Source organism: Lissotriton helveticus, chromosome 3_1, assembly GCF_964261635.1.
Source record: "Lissotriton helveticus chromosome 3_1, aLisHel1.1, whole genome shotgun sequence".
Taxonomy (NCBI): Eukaryota; Metazoa; Chordata; class Amphibia; order Caudata; family Salamandridae; genus Lissotriton; species Lissotriton helveticus.
Window position 1 is genome coordinate 1,429,600,192 of NC_136061.1, and position 23,281 is coordinate 1,429,623,472.

The window sequence follows — 23,281 nt, forward strand, 5'->3', positions numbered from 1 at the left end:
ACCCCGGGGTGGTATAAAATCGGCTGGCTCATGGAAGTAAAGCGCCTCCTTTTCGAACTGGGCCTGGGAGACGCTTGGGACAATAGATCTTCACCACCTAAACAGCTGCTAAAGAAAATATTTTGGTCGTGGGTGGAAAATGAGTGAGCCACTCCAATCTTTGTAGATCTGCTGCTGAGTTTTTGGTTATTAAAGATTTCCTCTTTAGAGAACCCTACCTGGATGTGATCTCCAACCCTTTAGATAGGGCACTGTATTTTAAATTCAGGGTTGGAGTTTTGCCCCTTTGTACATGGGCAGCGAACTGGAAACCACCCTGGCAAACTATAGCAACCTGCCCTTTCTGTGCTAACAGGGATGAATCCATCGCCCACTTAATGTTTGAGTGTTCAGCGTATGCTGCCCCACGCCGCAGATGGCTGAAACCTCTTTGCCTGAGGCTGGGCACTCGGTCACATGCGGAGGCCTTACAGATGCTAAGATCAGACACTCACCCCTTCATTGCTTGTGGCCTGGCAAAATTCTTGGGATGGGCTTGGAGGATAAGATCTGTGAGGAAAATGATCCTGCAGTAAGGTTATCTATCCTGATTCCTCTGGTTTTAGCCATTCGATGTTGTGTTCTTTTTCCTCTTCTTAAGGATGGTTTATTATTGTATGTTGTATAAATGTATTTTAGATGGCTGATTTGCACAATTGTTGTACATATTATACTGTCTCTTATTGGTCTGCCTTTATGTATTGATGGTCGAACTGCATAACTGCTTTATATTTTATAATTGTTTTTACACTGTAATGCTTTTAAGAAATGATAAATATTTCGAAATAAAGCTATACAACAGTATGATAACCTACGTAATTGAGAGATCTAACATAGCTATCCACACAAAGCAGACACACAGTCCATGCGCAGTTTACAAGAGGCCTATAACCATACTGCACGGGGGTGTAGGGGGCAAGCAACAACATCCAGCCCAGGCCCCGGAGGGAGTATAACCAAGTATCAGGTAGTTAGTATAAACTCGCCAGGCACGCCTTACCACAGATAATGGCCAACAGTAACACTCCCAGCCTGGCTTCTGACCTAAATATAGTATCTCTCAATGTCAAAGGTCTCAACAACCCCATTAAACGCAGGAAGATCCTAGAATACTTGGCGAAAACTAAAGGAGACATAATCCTCTTACAAGAGGCCAAACTATCCATGGAGGATGCTAGGCTGGTGAAAGGCAACTGGATCTCACAGATGGCTTGCTCACCTGCCGAGAGGAAGCAGCGGGGGGTCATCACACTGTTATCTAAAAGATCCAACCTAACACTAAAATCACAGTACCAGGAGGAAGAGGGTAGACTTTTGGTCATACATCTGAGAAGGGGAGAGGAGCTAATCCACGTAGCTAACTTATACGGCCCAAACAAGGAAGACCCGACCTTTTGGGAGTGGGTTTCACACAAACTAGATAGCTTCCTCATAACGACCTCATAGTGGTGGCAGGGGCTTTTAATATACCACTGGACCATATATTAGATAGACAGTCATCCTGCCAATCTCAGCCGACTAACGCACACACCACACTCAAAAATATTTGCTCTAAATTTAACCTTAAGGACCCTTGGAGCCTCCAGCACCCGGACACTAGGGACTATACATTCTACTCCAACTCACACAACTCGTACAGCAGGATAGACTTCATTCTAATCTCAGGGCCCAAACACACATACCTAATAGAACACTCGGACATAGCGCCTAGATGAGTTTCAGACCACTCATGTATTAAGCTAAAGCTGAGCGGCTGCCACAATGAAGCCGTACCTCAGAGGTGGCGGTTTAACAGCGACATACTAACAGTCCCCGCAAACAAAGAAAAGATTGAGGAGGCCATAACGGACTACCTCAAACACAATGACTCACCGGGGACTAGAACTACCACACTATGGGACGCCCTGAAGGCAACCATTAAAGGCATAATCATTGAAATAAAATCCAAAATAAACAAACACACAAACCTGCAGCTGGCACAGCTCGAGCAGGACATTAAAAGCCTAGAAACGGCCCATGCCATGACCACTCAGGATACCAAACTCCTAGCAGACATAACCAAAAAAAAAAGTATGAATACAACAAAATCCCGAGTGAGAGAGCAGGACTGTGGTTTAACAAATATAAGGCCCTTAACCTATGAGAAGAAAATAAAGCAGGTAAACTGCTTGCCTCCTACTTAAAACACAAACACAGCCAATTTACAGTTTCATCCCTCACAGATTCAAACAACAAAACCCACACAAGACACAAAGACATCGTTAAGAACTTTTTAGAGTTCTATCAGAAACTATGAAAACTACAAGACCATGGATCTAGATGCATGCACAAAATACCTCAACAAACTCTGTCTTCTACGGCTAACCAGTGAAGACGCACGGAGTTTAGGGGAAGAAATTAACGTCGCAGAGATTGAAATGGCGGTCAGGGCAATGAAAGATAACAAGGCCCCAGGGCCGGATGGGTACACAGCCACCTTCTATAAGACCTTCCTAGAGCAGCTGAAACCTACCATGAAGCGGGTCTTTAACCACTGTGCAGATAGAGGGAATGTGTCTCAATCCATGTCCGAAGCCAACATAATAGTTATCTCAAAGGAGGGCAAGGATCATCTGTCACCCAAAAACTACAGACCCATATCCCTTATTAATGTGGACTGTAAAAGTTATATAAAACAACGTTCAAGTAGGGTCCTAGGGCTAGATTAATGACCCAACAGATACATGCCCTGTAAACACTTTATAAACGAAAAAAGTATCTGGGGGTCAAGGACAACTACAAAACTACTGTGAAAACATTAGCAGGAATGGTGTCAAATGAACCAATAAATGTGACTGTGTGTCATACTGCACTTAAATTCTCAGTTTTGAAAAAAGTGCCCATCAGCTCCCATCCGATACCGCCCTACATCATTTGGGCTCTCCTTACCCAGGAGAAGGTGCAGTATATCTATCAGTGTGGTATTGATAGAAGGACAACTTCAGAAAACCTGGAGTTGTAAGTTGGAAAGTTGTTCATTTCGGGTAGCTGATTTACAGTGCCAAAAATAAATGTGTGAAAAGGGTGCTATGTTAAAATTAGGTAATTATTGAGTGGAAAAAAAGTTTTTTATTAGATACCCTCAATTCTTCTAATATAAGGAGTATTGAGGGTATCTAATAAAAAAACTTTTATTTTTGGCACTGTAATCAGCTACTTTTTTCGTTTATAGACTGTAAAAGTTACGCAAAAATCTTAGCAACCAGACTCAACTCTGTCCTACCCAACCTGATAAGCAACTCCCAGGTGGGTTTCCTATGTACGCCAGGGGTGTGGAATTTAATAAAACATCTACTTGTCCATGGGGCAGGTTACTTCATAAATCTACTAGTCCTGTAACAAAAGCCACTTGTCCCTTTGGTGCCATGTACTGTGGCGATAAATTATGGCAGTAATCTCATTATATAGGAACTCTGATTAAGCCTCTCTGATTATGTCAGGGCTCATACCGTAGTAGTGTTTGAATACTTGCAATCCCCTTATGTTGCCACCTTTCCACAGATCTACATACTAGGGCTCAAATGAATTGGTAAGCAATAGTTCCAGGGTTAGAATGCCCTTTTGAGTCTGTCCAAACCTACTAACTTAGATGTTTTAAGGGTTTTCAACAACTCTTTTCTAACCTGTTCTCATCCTGAGAAATGTTAGTAGTTTACTCTTGACAATGGCAGACGTAAACCTTCTTCCAGAGTTGGGGAAAAAAGTGGTTGGAGGGAAAGTGAACATGCAAACACTGATTTTCGTATGAGAAAATCTACATATGCAACTTTTGCTCTTGCTAAAATGCAGTTCATAAATATTTTCTACGAGTACTATTTCTTGTCCTACTTCTGTAAATTCTTGGGAATTCACGAAAGCCGTACAGCTGCACTTAATTCAAGGACATATACCAGGGGTGCACTTTGGAGACTTTATTCCATAATTGGGCCCCTATTTTGTCTGGCGTTGACCGTGACTTTTTGAGTTTATTAAAATACTGTCTCTCTCACTGTATCGTCTAGCTTCACTGTGAGTGACTGCATTCTGCTCTTTCACAAGGAGTATATAGGCACACAAAGTAGTTTTGTTCAGTGCCAGTAACTACTATGGCTGTGTGCTTTTTGAGACCAAAAACAACTTTTGCCAATGCTTGTTATAACGGTGAGGGCTGGACAGCTCCCACACCAGTGAGGTTTTACAAAAACCATGCCAAAACAAGTCACACATTGCCAAAACTAAAAAGCGGACCACCAATTACAGACCTACTGGCTTTGCCAATGCTTGTTTTTTTTTGTTTCCCATAATCCTACTGAAACTGGTTACACTGATTTTCCATTATGAATATTTTTGGGAAATACCTAAAATTTTACAGTGGTTTAGAGAAATGTTTTTGTGCTTTCAGTTTTTTATGAACATTTTATTTTGAAAGCAAAGAATCATCAATCTTGCTTTCAAGCTTCTGCAAATATTTGCATAAAATCAGAGAGCATTCTGGGAGCATTATAATAGCCTCACATTGCTAAACTTTGAAAACGTGTGTACACATTTTAATACTGGAACCACTGTCAGTAATGCAGTCAGAGCTTACAACATTAATTAGAGCACTCACCCTAATAATAAAGGCTTTCAAATAATGAACCAGAAATACAAGTTTGAACAGCATTAGCATATGGACAACAATATTACCTAAACTGCAGACAGTGCCCATCCCTGATCCATAATGTGGTACTGCAAACTGGCAGCCAAAGGGTTTCTGCTGCAGGGGGTTGGGCCCACTTGTCCCAAGGACAAAATACACATAGAAACTTGTTGTCCTTGACCCCAAAAAACATGTCCTGGGCGTCGGGCTATGGGAATTCCACATCCCTGGTACGCGGATGTCAAACGACAATACTAGACTTCTCTGCCACATACTGGTGCATACGGCCACAAAAGTAGAGCCAGCAGTAGCCATTACCCTTTATGCCGAGAAGGCCTTTGATAGAGTTTCCTGGTCCTTCCTGGAGCGATGCATGCAATCTTTCAACTTAGGGGAAGGGTATATACGGATGGTGATGGTCCTGTATGGGGACCCAAAACCCTGTATTGTCATTAATGGGTCACTCTCTGAACCTCTCACACTACAACGAGGCACAAGACAGGGCTGCCCACTGTCCTCCTCGCTATTTTTGCTGGCAATGGAGCCCATGATCCTTGACATCAAGATAAACAGAAAAATAAAAGGGGTGGATGTTAATAGCATTGAAATAAAACTCGCTTCATACGCGGATGACATACTAATAGTTCCGGAGCAACCAAATAAATCAATTGAGGCCCTGATAGACACCATAGGAGAATACTCCAGGCACTCAGGATACAAGCTCAACAGGGACAATCAGAATGTAAACCGATGAACATCCACTGCACTAGGACGTCCTAGGGGGGTCAGGTCTAGTCTGGGAAACAGGATTTATCAAATATCTTGGTATACACTTTGAGTGTGACTTAATGAGCACACTAGGCCACAACGAGAAACTATTGCTAGAAAAGATAAAGAAGCTCCTGGAGGCCTGGACCCCAAAATTCATAACATGGTGGGTCCGAATTGAGATAAAAATGATGATCACCCCAATGATTAACTACCTGATCTGTATGCTCCCACTCCTACTCACAGATGACTTCCACCGCAAGTTAGACATCCTGATCTCCACGTTTCTATGGAGAGGGAAGAAAGCGCGAATAAGCATAAAAAAACTAAGATTAGAGAAAAACCTAGGGGGGTAAACCTAGCAGACTTCAGGACACTCCAAATAGCCTTTCTAGCAAAGCAGCGATGTTACTGGAATATCTCCCGCTAACGGCTACACACCGTTCTGGCTACAAGTAGAGAGGGCTATACTGAACAACCTGAACCCCCTGGTGCTGTTAACAGCAAATAGCGGTTGTCTGCAGCGAGGACGGCTGTCTCGGCGTTAGACACGAAGTTCAGTACAGCGGGAGAAACTGATCACGGAAGAAGATTTGGGCTGACATTAATGTAGCCGAGAAGGAACGCGGGGACGGGCGCCTTGAGCTTTTTGACATTTCTGAGGACCGGCTGAAAGAAGAAGATAGTCGTGTCCAAAATGCTGTCATAAGTGAATACAGAGCTTCCCCCAATCCCTGGTCCCCAGCAACACAATACATTGGAAATATTTACCGTTTTCACGAACCAAGCAGAGACTCAAGATTAATTACGCCTTTGGCTGTCCTCCACATTTTGAAACCCATTAATATCCACAATTTGAGAATCGTCTCGAAGATCATCCATCTTGTACATAGTAAGAAGCCCTGATGAAAGCCCATGAAGAATTTAAACGTGGCTGGAAACGCGTTGGCATTTTTTGGCATTAATCTTGAATTGCATGAATTAACTAAGACATCAGTATTGATAGAATCTTGTATGGTGCTTTAGAAATAGGCAAAATTCAGTTATGCTACTCGTGGTGATGAAATATGTCGAGTTGCATCATTCTTTCAATTGAATATTGGAGCAATTGTTGTATATTAAGTGTGTTTATGTTGTCAAATTGATTTTGTTTTATAATGTTTGTATATATGTGTAATTAATGTCTTATTGTATAAATTGTATGCGATTCTGAGAATAGAAGAGATTTCCTATTCATAGAAAATATCTAAAACGAAAAAAATGAGAGGCTGATTAAAATAGCCTAACCACCAAAAGAATATAGTGTGGTTTTTTCGATAAATTGAAAAGTGGGAATCCAGGTACTTTTGTATATATGTTGTTAACACCAAATAGGCATAATCACGCCTCCAGGTCAATCTTTAAAAACACAAAAATTGCCTTACTGAAGATAGATAAGAAAATGGAGAGCAGCATCAGGGGCTCTAAGCTGGAGTCACTCTGGGCCAACAGTAGAATCCTATGCAAGGGGGAAATGCCTAGCCTTCAACACATGGATAGAGAAAGGTATTCACCACCCGCACCAACTAGAAGATGGGGCGTACCCCACCACTTTTGCAGAACTGAAGTCTAGATATAATCTGACAGACATTGATTTCTACAACTTTTTAAAAATCAAAACGGCCCTGTCCAAAACCAAATTATCTCCCGCACAGCCATCAATATCCCAATACATGGCAAACATCAACAGACTATGGCACCAGGTCTCACACCTCTACAAACTCCTATGCCCAAAATCCACCAAACACTAACACAATTAACTATTGGGAAAAACAAACTAAACACACACTGGGTGAACATGAACTGGCAACACTATGGACCTCTGCCTCGCGCAATAAAATCTCCCCGGTGCTCTCACAAACAAAATTCTGGCTACTCCACAAGGCCTTCTGGACCCCGGCACGCTCATTCTTGCTAGGTCTCAGGGACAACCAACTATGCTGGAACGGTAGCAAGGAAAAAGGGGACCTAGCACACCTTATATACCAATGCCCAACTCTCAAAACCTACTGGGAGAAAATGTTTGGGTTTATAAACAGGGTACTGGGATGTACACTAACAACTGAATTTTCCTCCCTCGACCACCGCATTTCTGACCGCAGAACTAAGATCAGAGCACGATAAGGACCTACTAAACCTGCTGCTGAACGCAGCAGTGAAAATGGTCCTAGCCAACTGGAAAGACACAAGTACGACCTCATACAAAGGCTGGTTCAGCTGGATTACGCACCTCAGAGGTGCGGACAACATTACACTACAGAACTCACCCTGGAAACCAGCAACCAGAGGGATGTGGAAATCACTCAACACATACCTAGACTTCTTCGAACACCCATGAAACCAATTCGACCCAGCGACACAACCCCCTGTCCCCTTCAAGTGCGGTAAAAAGAATGTAACTGAGTGCAATCACTAGGGCCCTACGGATCAGTGGACTGACGTGTCTCTATCTCGCTATAAGCAGCCCAGTGATGTGGCGGCTTGGGCAGGCGTTTATAAGTCTCACAATTACAGAACCTTTCTTGTGTCCTACTTTCACCCCTTTCTCTCCTGCTTTTTTTCTAACATCTTTTTTCTTGTTCTCACTAAACCCCGTCAGGTGGGGTTAGCTAAGCATATGTTTCGAAGTGACTTAACACTGTAGTACAAACTACGATTGGCTAACCTTGTAACAGAAATGCTAATGTCTTGTCTGTAAAAATGAATAAAATACTTTGAAATCTATAAATGATAACCTTACAGTGCACGAGGATACCCAGTCATTCCCACATTCTTACAGTGAACCCAAAAACAGCAGCCCAGAAGAAAGAAAACAAAAACTAAGACAGACAAGTTGCTATATGGTGCATGGCGAGCCTGACCACTGCAAGGTCGATTTGGAAGAGTTATCACCCCCCAAAAAAACTAATTATGACAAAAGTGGTGCGTTTTACAACACATTTTTCATTATATATTCAAGTGTATTAACTTTTAAAGCATAGAAAATGATGGCCTCACAGTGCACTGTTATACCAAGCCATATCCATATTCTTACTAAGAACACACAAAAAGATAGCAGAGAATAGAGAAAAGAGACTGTTGGACACTGCCCTTCACCCATGTAAGGGCGCTGGCTGTATAAACCTTATTTTGACCATCCCTCTTCCTGGTGTCTTAACGCACTGAAGCAGACTTCTAACTGCTTATAGCACTCTTTAAATCAGCAACTGCATACTGCATCCCAGAAATATAACATAACACAATGTAAAACCACACACATAAAAAAACTGGCACACCAATGAATTTCCATTATAACATAACAAGATATATGACTTGGCAGCTCTTACAAAAGTGGTCTGATTCTTACAAGGTGGTCAGATTCTTACAATGCTTCTGTAATTGTTTTTTTGTTCAATATATAACATTTTATATAAAGATCACAGATTTTTAATGATTGCAAAATCCTTTTTAGAATCACGCTTTTGCCAAACAATGTACTATCCTCCGTCTTCTTTTAAAAAGAACAATGTTGCAACTTCCAAACAGGGCCAGTCAGAGGGATGCGTCAAATATTGGGCCAGCCACTTATAATGTAATATAAGAAATGTGGCAATAGAAAGCCGTGTCAAGCTAACTAATACACGAGACAATACACAAAGCTAATGCAAGCTCCCTTAGGTGTGGGGCCTCCACATAAAGGTATAGGAATACTGGCAGAACACCTACAGTGTGTGGGAATGACATTCCAATGCAGGCACCCTGGAGCAGCATCGGATGGGTAATTTGGACCCTTGGGCAATGCCCGAGGGGCCAGTGCCGAAATCCAACTGTGGGCTGATTTTTGGAGCAGTCTGGGTGCAGATTTAGGCGGTGTTGCTGTTGTTCGGATACAGCCAGCGGCCCAGTGGGTGTCTGAGTGGCCTTTCTGGAGGTAGATGGGCGCTAATTACCTCACGTTCAACATCAGGCAGACGTGTCACTTTCTTTCTCTCGCAGGGCCGGACCACTAATGTATGCATACCTAGCGGGGCAGGGGGCCTGAGCAGAAGTGGCCTCACTTGTTTTCAGTCACCAGTGTAAACTAATCTGTGCATTTTTTTGTAACTCCCCCTTTTTTCTTAATAAAATGTTGTCGAAGCAGTGTTTTGAGGAAAGGCAATATGCAAATGTGGGCCACTTTTTTTTGCGTGCCCTGGACGATTTTGAATCCCAATCCAACCCTGCAGGACGGTATGCAGTGTGGGAGGAGAACCATTGTTGTCTATGTCTTCACTTTTGTATTCCAACAGATAATTTAAAACCCAGAGGCAGAGGGAACCAAGTTAAAACAGTGATAATGGACAGTGTCAAAAGCACAGCTAGTCTCTAGATAGGGAAGGCAGGGAAACAGGTCGTGGAGAGGGGATAATTTAACTGAATCATGGGTTTTTGCTAACTTTGTGTAGTGCAAACCTAGCTAGAAAACAGCTGTGGAGCGCTTTATGGAAAACATTTTATTGTACACGGAGCATCTCAGCCACAAGGTGCTGGGGATAAAAAACTGCTATCATGGGGAATCATTAGGAAGAAGTGAGGGGAGAGATAGTCAAAGGGAGAAAAACTAGATAGCACCTGCATGGTTTCTTCTCTCATGATCAATTGAAAGTGTTTGGCTGTCAAATAATTTGACCAGAATTAAATGTTTGGTGAAATAAGAAGCCAAAATTAGAAGCCAGCTCTCAAGGTCCTAAGGTGAGTAGCTCAGTTGCCACTACCCCCTTTCCTTCAATCTCAGAAGTGGGGGCAAAGCAGCAATTGTAAAACCTTCACTGGAATTGGGAAAAATTACAACTTTGTATAAAAAAAACACAAGGATGACATTACTATAGGAAAGTTACGACAGATGACAAAACGGCCCACTGTTGGGCTTCCCCTTTAAACCATGGCAATGGTACCTACAAATGATGTGTTGTAGTGGTTGTAATCCTCTACTACAACTCCCAGAATGCAACAGACTAAAATGAAAACACTATATTAGACCTTAGTATTCTAGGGCTGTCAGACCTGGGCTCTATCCAAATGACCTTGCCCTGATGGGGTTTCCTCGGTTCATAAAGAGGCTGTCTGTGATCATAGGTTGTACGCCCAGCTGTGGTTCTGCATTTCAGACTTGGCAAAATTACCTCGAGGCTACAGCCACAGCTGCCTCAGAACACTGCAGATCAACTGAAACCAGGTGAAATGCACGACCTAAAAGGTCAACCAAGTGGCATCCGGTTATAAGAGAGCTTCAAAAGAAGTGATAACTCCATCCATGTTGGTCTCCTCTGAAAGGACTGATAAGAGAGTTGCTGTGGTCCAGTGTTGATCACAGACGCTGCGGTTTTACACCCTCTTTATGAAAAAAACATTCGCAATTAATTCTACGCACCAACCCAGAGAGTTGGGATGTAAAGTATAGCTATTTTCGCTGAAAAGAACTGGAAGACGAAGCTTTTTAACGTGCTTGAATATCGGTCTCCTAGTCGCACAGCATTCGGAAATGTATTATTTATTATATCGGTTTCCCCAAAGAGAGCAGAATAAAGCTTGCCATTTTCTGTTTGGTTGCTTTCGTTCAATAATGCTTGCACCAATATGACTTTAACAAACACTGACTGCAAATAAATGACCTTTGTTCCAGGTCCTCAGTCATGCGGGTGAAAATATGCCGATTCGACAGGTGAATCTGAGTGTCTAGATGTGGCCTCTCTGTTGTGCCGGAGCACTTCTGGGGGTGTCGGTTAAAGAAGTAGGATGGCTCTCGGGGTCCGGCTGGTTTAACACTGAGCAGTCAACACTGCCTGTAACGCTTGTATTAGTCAGACCCCCCAGGATTCTGCGGCATGGATTAGCAAACTGTGCGGCACAAATATGGAAATTTAGTGGTACAAATTTAGAAATTGTGCTGCATTTTTGCAGCACTTTATTTGGCTATTGTGCATTAAATAATGCCTCCCAGGGCCCACCGTGTGCCCCATTTCCACCATGATCACCTTCCAACCCCCTGCCTTCCTGCCCCCAACCTGCTGGCATCATTGCAGCCCTCAGTTATACCTTTTGTAATACATTAAGAAAGAATCTTGTATTAAATGCTAGATGGCTACAGAATTTCCACAGGAAGCAACGTTCAGACTGCACTAAATGGAAGTAGGAATATTTTAGATGATGGCTGGCGATTTATAAGCAGCTACATAGGATTACTGATTCAAAAAACGAAATGCGCACTATTGGGGTGTCCTACATATAATTAATGTATGCTACGCAGCCGTGTGGCTGCGACAAATTATACCCCAGCTGAATCTAGATAAGATGTCCTTTACACCCATGTAACTGTGGGAACGAATAAAATAATTACTCAGCCTTTAAAGTGAGCAGTGAGTTTAAAAACCAGCAGGGGCCAATGTACCAACTTAGTTAACACTGGTTATCATCCTCAACAAGGATCATACCAGCGGCTTCTTTACCGATGTTTGTTCCATTGCGTCCCATTGCAATTCCAATATCTGCAGCTTTCAACGCCACAGCATCATTTACCCCATCTCCAGTCATGGCCACCACAGCACATTGTTCTGCAGAGTCTGAGGCTGGCTCTGTAAAACACTGAGACCTTTGGTACAATTTGTGACAGCTGCTGAACATCCAAGACATCAAGTTCGTCACTGGAAAGGGACTGTGAGCCTTTGGGATACAAGCCCAGGTGCCTTGCAATAGCTACTGCTGTCTCTAGTGAATCATTTTGATGGTAACCCCAGAGCCAATGAGCAGGTTGATGGTTTCTTTCTCACCAATTCGAGGAGGATCAATCATTCCCACAAGGCCAAGGAAGGTCAGCTGCTCTAGTTCAGGTCCAGAAGCTAAAGCTAGCACCCAGAGTCCTGAAGAACCCATGTATGTCTTCTCTTGATGGTACAGTTCCTGTTGTTGTTTTGTCAGTGGCAAATTCTGCCCTTTCGACTAGTAAGTACTGCAGTATCGAATCACTTCTTCAAAGGCACCATTCATAAAGCAAATCTCTTGTTTATTATGTTGTGGTCTGTGCACACATTTGACAGCCATCCATTTTTAATCCAAGCTGAAGGGATACTATGCTTTTCTGATGTAGTCTTGTTGGAGGCCTTCAAGTCCCATCTTCATAGCAAGGGTGATCTAGGCTCCTTCTGGCGGCTTTTCCCATCAACATGCTGCTCCTTAATTCTGACCGGTTACTCACCGGTAATATTCATTACTCCCGAGTCGTAGCCCTCCCCATCCCAGTCCTTACTAATGAGCATAGCTCCTCACACCAGAAACTCCCAAGCAACTAAAAACCCATCCCTTCCCTCCAGGCCACACCCACACCCGAAGGCATATAACCCTGCGACACGCCCATCCACATCCTGTACCACCAAGCACAAGAAGCCGAACAGGGAGGGAGGGATGGATGGATGGCAACCTGGACTGGGACGGGGAGGGCTACGACTCGGAGTAATGAATATTACCAGTAAGTAATCAGTCATTACCTCCTCGTCAGCCCGCCCCGTCCTAGTCCTTACTAATGAGCAGATACCAAAGCAAGAATCGGCATCACTCAGTAGCAAAACAGACGTAAGCAGCACAAGCAGAAAGTCACGCAACCCGAGCAGAACGCAACACTGCATCCCCAAACCCAGGAGACACAGTTCCACACATCACCCAACGACCATGGGACATAAAAGAAAAGTGTGAGGAAAACACCAAGCAGCATCCATGCAGAACACGGCCAGGGAAGCCCCCCGGAAGCAAGCCCATTATGCAGCCACCCCCGAGGCGAGCAACCCCGAAGCGAGCAGGCACCAACACACCACAAGTCCAAACGGAGGCCCACAGCCAACTCAGCCACTGACGGAGAGTAGCCACAGAAGGCCCCAGATCATGATCAGCCAGCCCAAAGGAAACAAAAAGGCAAACCACCCTATGAAAAAGGCACAGCAGGAAGGAGGCACACCTTCAGAGCCCGCACAACGGCCAAAAAGAGCAGCTGCACCTAAACTCCAGAAAGAGGATCATAACAGAAAATAGGCAAAACCAGAAACTCCAACAAGGAGCAAAGGAATAAAAGACCGGCCTCAGGAGGAAACAACTCCACAACCACCTAGACCCCAAGGGGCTCACCGGCTCAACGCCCGAACCCCGAAAGGCCCACACAGCCGCCCACAGAGTTCGCAGGGAGGACACAGCCTGACCCAAGTCGGAGCCAACCGCCAAGAAATCCAAGACACGCTCCAGAATCCAATGCAGACACACCCTGTGTCAGACAGCAATCCAGGAAAGAAAACCCCATGACTGGCATAGTACATGAGAGGCGAAGGGCTCCCGGACCGAGAGAAAACTCAGCCACAGAAGGAGAACACCCCAAAGCCAGGAGGTCCAGACACACCACAGCCATCCCGCAAGCGAACCAGACACCCCCAAGACAGAGGGGAAATAACAAGGGACCACTGGCAATCACCAGCAAGGCCCCACCACCAACCACAACAACAGAGGGAACCAAGGCCACCCAGACCAAACCGGAGCCACCAGGACAAACGAGGCCCGACCCAGTCCGACCCGCAGCAGGATCCGCAGATCCAGCGCAATCGGGGGAAAAGCACACAGCAAGCCCCCGAATCACAGAAGGACAGGGCAACCACTCTCCAGACAGGGTCTAACCGAACCAGAGGACAACCTCAACCCAAGGCGATCCCCGGAGATGCAAAATAGGTCCAACGGGACCCCGAACCCGGTCAGCGACAGGCTCAACTCGGACAAGGAGGAAAACACCCCACGCAGGTGAGCCACCACCAAGAACAAAACCCCCGGCAGATGTAAAGCCCAAAGGGACCACAAGGAAGATCCCACCCCCCCCCCCCGGCCGAACAGCAGAACCGTCAAAAGAAGCCAACCTTGCACACCAACGGCGGATGACATAACATACCACCATCGCACAGCCCAACCGGACATCCCGAACCTCAGAAGGACCCAAGGCAGAAAAGAGGCCAGGCCAACCAAACCGACCATGGGACACACAGAAAGCATAGGCAGGATTCAAACCCTGAAACCGGTGCGACATACCATTGAGCAATAGCTCCCTGGTCAAAAGAAAGCACCATACGAACCAAAACCACCATGGGATAATACGAAAGCAGAGGCAGGATATGAACCCTTGTCCTGTGGGAGCCTGCACCAGCAGAGGCACAAGACATACTATAGAGTAATAGCTCATAGGTCAATCAACTCCCAGCAGTTCCAAGACATCCACAGGACCAACCGCTCTCGGGACACAAAAAGACAGCCCCCAAAGAGGATCGTACCCCCAGCCATCAGGACAACCCACGGCCAATGGCCACACCCCTAGGAAACGACAGCAGACATCCCAGAGAAGCTGGAACCCAAAGCCCCAGTGCAAGACACACCAAAGGGAACAAGTGCCAACGGGCCCAAGGAACAAACACCACAGCAGCAGACAACAGCTGCTGAAAATGGAGCCGCCGGGGAGCAGTGGAAGACTGAGCCTCCAACAACCACCGCAGTCCACGCAACAGAGCCAGTCTGCGGGGCACCGACAGGAATACCTCTCCAACCTAGGCGCCAAAACCACCCAACGAACAGTAGCACCTGAGTGGTGCAAAGAATGGAATTCTCCAAGATTAGAATCCCCCCGAACCAACGCAGGAGCCAGCAAACACCAAGTGAAAGGGCTGGAGTCGGAAGGAAAAAAGGAAGAATCAACCAACCGTTCAAGGAAGGAAACACCTGGAACCCCTGAGTAGGCAACAAACCCACCAAGGGCGCTAAAACGTCAGAAAACTCTCCAGGAGATGCAGACCATCCAAAAGGAGGCACCAAAAACCGGTACCGAATAACACCACACCGAACGTTGGAACCACCATGAAGCTGCATGAACCGGCACATAAAAGCAGGCGTCTCAAAGAACCAAAGAAGCCAGGAAACCCCCACCAACAGGAAGGGAAGAAACAACCAAAGAGACACCATCATGAAGGAATGATGTGGGAGAGACAGGTGTACAACCACCAGAACCAGGACAGAACAGTAGCCCCCAAATGGCTTCCGGACCAGAAACAGAATGAAAGGAATCCCCAACCCAGTAGACACAGGCCCCCACAACACAGGCCTATCAGAAACTAAGCCCCGAACGCCGTGAAATAAAGCCAAACATATCGCCAGAGAACCAGGAACAATGGCAGCGCAGAACACATCCAGTAGCCCAGCCCAACAAGGAGGGACTAGAAGAAGAGGAAGCACCCCGAAAACCACGGGACATGCTGAAGGAAGGGACCCAGCGGCCCCGTACCACACCACAAAAGGGCTGGGCCGTCAAATCGAATTAAACGCAGACCAAAAGCCCACTGACAACCTGCAAACTTCCCATACCGAGAAATCGGACCGGAGCCAACAAATTATTGTCCTCAGCAGTCATACCAATCAAGGCCTCCAACGGATTCCCAAACAGTATAGAGCCCCCGAAGGAAAGCTCCATCACGGTAGCCTTTCAAGCAGCACCGCCTCCCAAGGCTAAAAGCACAACTGCCACTGAGCAGCCACAGAGGTCCGAGCAGCCACAGAGGTCCAAGCCGCTGCCGCCGCCGTACCAAGGAAACCGTACCAAGGGAACTGAAGGACAAATCCACCAGGAAACACAACAGCAGTCCCAACACGGAAAAAGATTCAGAGGGATCCACATCCAGCAAGAACTGCACAGAAAACCCCGACAGCCATACAGAAGCATCTGAACCCAAAAGCAGGGGCAAGACACAGACTGAACTGCAAGACCAGGGGCAGTAAAAACACGATCCAAGGCCCCGCAAAAAGCAGGACCACAGAATAAGAAGGAACGGGGCACCCACGGACACCACCAGGCACCAAGATGTCAATCAAAGCTTTATTTAGATATAAAAAATATCTTAAAAGCACATAACAATTAAAATGCAATACTTTTTTTGATTTAAAAAAAAAAAACACTTCATAAATAGTTAAAAGACGAGAATAAAAAGACATTAAACCATTTACAGCTTTGAGCATGATTTTAAAAGTAAAAAATCAGCTAGTGAAATTTGTCACAGGCCTTTAAGTCTAATCACCCATGCCCAGCTGAGGAATTTTGCTACCCCACAGGCCAATGTAGTGTTAGGATCTGTCCGTAGAATTCTTAAGGCAGAGACATGGCTCCTAGTCTCGAGCTACCGACAAACAGGTTTTAGCCATTTCGATCGGGGTTTGTTATAGGCGCTGCAAACGTAAAAAAGGTGTGGAATAGTTTCTAGTGCAGCGTTACAGAACGGACAAATGGCAAGTGTTTGGTGAGGGGGTTTCCACTTAGAAGTGCGTTCTTGAACCGGTAGGGTTCCCAATCTAAACTGGATGTATAAGGCCCTATCTTTTGGGTTTTCTGATAAAGTCCATATAAGGTTCAAGAGAGTGTACTGTCTTGTGCAGACGAAACTCGTCTGTGAGTCTACCCAGATTTTCAGCTCTAGCATCTTGGGCATCGACCCACAACCAATATGCTGTCTTGACCTCCAGTTTAGAAACCGATGCACCGGTCTCCCATGCAGCACCAAGATGTCACACCAGCTAGCAGGGATCCACCATCACCACAGCCAGGATACCATACTGAATCTCTTTAAAGGATACCCCGCCGCCAGAGACCGGGGAAAAACATGTTTGACAACACCCTTCCACTCCCCCTCAAGAACATCACTCACAGATTACAGGAATATGGAGGCCTACAAGCCCCACCAACTGGAAAATGGCGAAAAAGTCTACAGACTTTTCACCTCCCAAGGGCCTAGGGAACCCCAAACCGTCCCGAACATGCAGCAGAACACTGCAAAGCCTGCCCCCAGGTCTCATCCGAAACCATGTCCGGAGCCATGTCAGCAAAGGCATCCTGCACATGACACTAGTGAAGGAGCAGAGGAAGACCCAGCGACCACCACCACCTCCATACAGCGGAGCCCACTCACACCCAAACCACTCATGTCCATGATGTGAAGAGAACAGAGAAACCAGTGCCCAACAAAGCACACCAGACCAAGCAATGCAAGACCATAAGTGCAACCAGGGAACGCCAAACTCAAACAGGACAGCAGGCCGGCCCAACAGGGAGACAAACATCAAAGAAACGACTAAAAAGCCCCCAATCGGAAGGAACCCGAATGAGCCCAGAAGCCCCAGCCACAGGAACCAACCCATGCAGACCTCGGCCCTATAACATACATAATAATTGAAGCACAGAAACCAAAACACCAGGATACAAATCCATATCCTTTGGAGGCGAGTCAGAGACTTCAACCACAAGGCCACAGAGACAAATCGTGCAGGAAGTACACGTCAGAGAAAACTCACTCAAATTACATGGAAACATGCACCAGGGCGCCCCCCACCCATGTAATGACAAATTAAAACGTGCAACCGAAAGTACAGGCAGCCCACTTACGAACGGGAACACACAGCACCAAATAAACGAGATGCTCTTTAAATATGAAAGCAGAAGTACAAACTGAGCCGAAACCCAGGTTCTGAACCAGGGACCATTCAGATCACCAGTCAAACACTCACCCAACTGAGGATTTCAGCCTGCTTGGACAGGGAGCGTCTCGTGTCAGGGTAAGGAGGCCCGGGGTGAAACCAGGGCTACACAGCACAGCGCCCCACCATTCCAAAGCACTGTCCCGAGCAGGAGTCACGAGGCGCAGACTATCACCAAAGCAGAAACAGCAGGAAGAAAAACAAAAGGGAAACACAGGCTCGAGATGAACACCGAGCCCCTCACAAACACCTCCGAGGAGGAGCCAAACCGCCATGCCCCTGGCGCGCAGAGAAGCCAGCTGCGCCTAACACACCACCCCTACCTCCCCAGGTGTTCCCGCTAGAGCAGGAAAACGAACCCAGAAGAGGGGAGGCCGCAGCAGGTAGTCACCACCCCACACCAGGCAGTCCGGACCCCTTAACCCCACGGTCCCGCTAAAGCAGGGACTCAAACGCACATGTAACTATGGGTACTTCAGGGGATTAAACGGCCGCCTAGCAGACCGTTTCACACTCACCCGAAAGGAGGCACAGGTCCAGCACCCCCCCACGACGAAGTTGCCAGGAATGATTCCGCAGAAAAAACAAACAGGATGTGGATGGGCATGTCGCAGGGTTATATGCCTCCGGGTGGGGGTGTGGCCTGGAGGGAAGGGATGGGTTTTTAGTTCCTTGGGAGTTTCTGGTGGGAGCAGCTATGGTCATTAGTAAGGACTGGGACGGGGAGGGCTGACGAGGAGGTAATGTATCATTGCATACATATCCTGCCTCATTGTTAGTGAAGGATTTTATGCTGAAGCCATGAATAACTTTGCCTTCATGGATCACTTCTCCACTTCCATTGTAGCCAACCCAAGTGACCTCTGCATGCAGTCCACCAGAAGTAAAGATGCGAGTAAGAGTCATGTAATTCTTTAAGAGTCTAAGTTTTATCAGAACAGATGACATTGCAGCAACCTAGAGTTTCCACAATGGGCAATTTTTTTACAATTGCCTTCTTAACCATCCTCATAACACCAAGTGCTAGTGTCACTGTTACTACGATCGGTAGACCTTCAGGAATAGCAGCCACATCTAAACTTACACCAATTGTGAACATGTCAAGAATTTGCTTTCCTTGCAGCCAACAAACCAGCATGATAACAACTATAATACCAAAGGAGTACAGGGAGTTTCTTTGCTAGTATATCCATACTCTTCTGCAATGGGGTCTTTGGAGCTTCTTCAGACTGCATCGTTTTAAAGACTTCATCAAATTCTGAATTTTTGTTCCAATAACAATTCCCTTTGCTTTCCCATATCGGACTAGTGTTCCTATAAAAGTAATGTTGCATCTACCAGTGGTATCTCCGAATCCGGAAACCTTTATCTTTCCATGAGAAATACTCTTTAGGGAAGTTGAGTCTTAAAAAATAAAATAATAATAATAATAATAATAATAATAATAATAATAATAATAAGTGCTTTCTTGGTGTGGAGGCCAGTGTAAATCGGAAAGAGGCAGCTGGTCTTTCCTAAAATGAGAAGGCGATCTTTCCCAGGGGAGGAGGCGGCACCGATAACTGAAGGACGAGGAAGCTTCTGGTTACCGGGGACTGACAAGTGAAATATTTATTTGCTCAAATCAGGAAACATTCAAGACAATAAGTGAGGCACAGAAAAGGCATCCGAAAGGTTTGCTGATATGGATGAGCAAACTCACTGGGTGAGTACATCCAAGTGTACTCACCCAGGATTGTTGATGCATTAGCTGGGGTAAGGCCCCACCCAGTGGTAGTCGGAGATTGAAATGGTTTTGGATATTCATGCCAAACATGAAGATAATAGAAAGAGTTGCTCTGCTGCTGAAGACGCTGAGCCTCCTCTTAAGTTAGTTGCGCTCAGTGGGGAGGGCAAAAGCTCAAAATTTCGCGGGCACTTTTGTAAAAAGCCCGACCTTTTTACAAAAGTGCTGATTTCGCGATTTTTTTTTGCAAATCGTGAAATCCTGGAGGGTCTAATTAGTGAGGAAAGCCACTGCTGAGGGTTCGTGCTAGCAGTACTAAAGCGCGGCAGATGTGTAGAAGAAGCAAGGGCGTGAGACCATGCAAGCAAGGGCGTGAGACCGTGCATGCTGCCCTGAATAGCGGTTTGCGCCTGCTGCCTGAATACATTCAATAACTGCTATGGCCTGTCACACAATAATGCTGCCCAAAAAGTTAAACATTACGAGTGCTCTTACTTTAAACTGCCAACATTCTGACTAAAGATGGTTGTATTATCCTGAACAGCACGCATCATCTTTCGAGCAAACGCGTGCGTGCAACACAGCATAAGAAGCGGGCGGCTTCCCACCCCACCAACCTGAGCCACGGTCACTGAAGCAGAATATCATCAAGGTCAGACTGGCGCTCTACCTGCTGAAAACGAGTGCATGAAGTCGGCGCTCTGTTGTCTGTCTTTAATTTCCACAAAGTTGTGGAAATGAAAGAAGGACTAGAGGTGCTTAGTTTTGTCAGTGTGTCGTCCTTTTAGTCGGTGTTCCGTCATTTCCAGCCCATCTTCTGTCTCCACTCCCCCTCGCGTTTGCGCATTCGTATCATCGCGCGCATGCGTACTTCGCTAATTTTCATTGCGCAGGTATTTCTGAGCTCCAACACTGTTTTTTTATTGACAACATGTACATGTTTATTTCGACATTTGAAAGATTGCACGATAGTGAATTTCAGGATGTCCGTTCAGTGGGAGGGGCACCAATGTGTAAACTGAAGCTAGTCATTAGCAGGAGCATTGAACAGTCAGAGATAGCATGACTACCATATTTACACACCAACTGTTTCCACTCGGTTTGGAATACAAGTAAAAACAGTATCTTTCTTAATCCAACATATGATGGCGTTTGCCATCTGCAACAAGCTCAATAATGCTGGGTTGATTTTATTAGACTACTTTTCTGGATAAAAGTAATGCTTTCCCACCCACACACCCTCTGAGCATCACCAGTAAGCTGCTTGACTGCACAGGAGAAATTCTTGAGCAATAAAAGGTCAACATCAATTAAATTTTCTTAGCTGCAAAATCACAATTGATACTTTTAAGGTCTGTCTCCCCCTTACAAAGCTAGCTTTTATTTCTGCTGGCATCAACCATGCTTACTACGCAGTCAACAGGGAATCACAGGGCGAGAAAATAGGGATTATAAAGAAACTCAAATCCGCAGATATTCTGCTACAAAGACTGTGAGGATACGACTTAGATTTTCCACGGTGGGAGGGTGGAGATTTTCCTCAGTATCATCCATGGTATGCCATACGTGCGGGAAGGGTGTAGCAATAAGGTGGAGAATGGGGACACCTCTGTGCAGGAAAGGCACATGGTCGTCATCCACATTCATGTAGGCAAGATCCCGGCGGAAGTAAACCTGCTCTGTTGGGTGGAAATGTAGGAGACGCATCTTGTGCAGACGTTTTTCTATTGTAATGAGCTGATCAAACCAAAATGATGTCTGAGGGAAGTGGCTTACGATGAGTGTTTGACTGGCCCCAAGGAGATCCAGAAGGACAAACAAATTTATGGCCTGGATTTCGGTGCCACCATGGATGTGCTGTGTCTGTGCCATGCGCTCCGCCAGATGTCGAGCACCATAGAGTGAGTCTATGGCTGTCCACTGTTCAAAAGCTTCCTCTCCATCCAAAAACAGCAGCTGCAGAGTTACCTGCCCATTCTGCTCCTTCAGGCTCAGCAGCTCTTTGTCCAGGGCTGACACTACCTCCAACATTATTGAGCATGGCACAGCAGAGTCGATAGCACCAACAAACGACCGCCCCGACTGGTCCCGTGGAAAGTACTTTGAGTCATAATGACAAGCAATCACAAGTCGTCGGTGAGCCATAGGATCTAGAGTGGCGATGATGTTGGTGAAGGGCAAAGAACCTCGGGGAGTGAGGCCATGAAAGAAGTCCAAGTCGACAGTCCATCCAGCATCTAGTGCACTCAGCTGATTTTTTATTAGCTGCTGGACAATCTGGCTTCCTGAGGTTCCTGGGTATCTCTCTATAAGCATAGGTTGTAGCCTAGTGGTCCAAAGGCGTTGCAGGTTAACCTGGGACACCAGCTGCTTCACACGGGCACCAGGGAGCTTCTTGGGCTTATGACGTATCTCACTCCTTTCAATCTTCACATCCGGCGCCGGGCCGCTTTCCACTGAAAGATAAACTCGCAACAGCAACGCCGCAGTCAGCAGGAAACCTAGAGATAGACCGAGCCCACGGAAGCCAGAACGGGGTCCGGGGCTAGGGGCGCAATATGACGGCTGAGGTCCCATTGAAGGACGGCGACGGCGAGACTGAGACATCATTGCGGCGGCAGTACGCTCAGCAGAGTGCGCATGCGTGTAATTGTACGCATGGCAACTATCGCTGAATTTTGTCATTTATTTTGAAACGCCTCACTGTGAAGCACTAGCCTATCAGAGGAGTGTGACACATCAACAGACTGCGTGAACCAGCCCTGCCATAGAACGGAGAGGATATGGTCTCGCTCTTGCTGCCAGACTGCCGACCTTAGAGCTGAGAAACTAAAGGTGCGAGCCTCGGGTCGACTCCGCATCCTGTGATTCTGGGCAAATCGCTTAATCTCCCATGCCTACCAAAAATATGAATGTGTCTGTCTTTGTGTAAAAGTAACTGGTCCTCTCATGTAAAGCGTTCCAATGCCTTTGAGTTCGCGCTATATAAATCTGCCACAAAAAAAACCCGTGAGAAGCTGGTACAGGTACTATCTGCGTGCGTTTGGATTTTTTATTTAATACAGATTTATATAGCGTGAACTTTACCCAAAGGTGTTGGAGCACTTTACAAAAGAACCATGTAAGTTACATAAGGTACACAAGATACACTAACTAGCTAAATATAAACAGTTACAAAGGTACACAAGAAAGACTCAGCATGCTAACAAGTTACACATATACAGTGCCAACTCTATTTGCTTATTTATATAGTAAGATGTAATGTATCAGCGTTGTAAATAAAGACTCTGCAACTGTGGGGTCACGCTGTATTTATTCATTTGATCTGCCCTATGGAGCGCCGAGCCGATCCTCCGTAGGCACCGGCTTTTCGCGCCTCTCAATGTGGATGCGCGCGCATCCACCAAAATGGCCGATCGCACGTCACGTCATGACGTGACGTGCAACAACTAGTGCGAGTCACTACATAAGATATAAAAAGGTGTCAGTGTTAGGTTAAAAGCAGG

General features: G+C 45.9%; 2 protein-coding genes and 1 pseudogene across 4 annotated transcripts in view; all 3 read right to left on the bottom strand.

Annotated features, from left to right (window-relative positions):
- TMEM177 (transmembrane protein 177) overlaps positions 1–20,506 on the bottom strand; it is a 109,610-nt gene extending 89,104 nt beyond the window's left edge. The window contains exon 1 of one of the 3 annotated variants that reach the window (XM_078682086.1): positions 20,446–20,506. The gene's annotated coding sequence lies outside the window, so the exon portion shown is untranslated. Of the gene's footprint in view, positions 1–20,270 lie in introns of all 3 variants that reach the window. The other 2 variants (XM_078682084.1, XM_078682085.1) reach the window with 2 other exon arrangements.
- Positions 11,894–20,423, bottom strand: LOC144824262 (calcium-transporting ATPase type 2C member 1 pseudogene; annotated as a pseudogene).
- A 165-nt stretch (positions 20,507–20,671) lies between the features above and the next one.
- On the bottom strand, positions 20,672–22,420 carry LOC144823509 (glutaminyl-peptide cyclotransferase-like protein). The gene has a single exon (XM_078682083.1). It carries the CDS (start codon positions 22,383–22,385, stop codon positions 21,237–21,239), a length of 1,149 nt encoding a protein of 382 aa, XP_078538209.1. The 5' UTR covers positions 22,386–22,420; the 3' UTR covers positions 20,672–21,236.
- Positions 22,421–23,281: the final 861 nt, after the last annotated feature.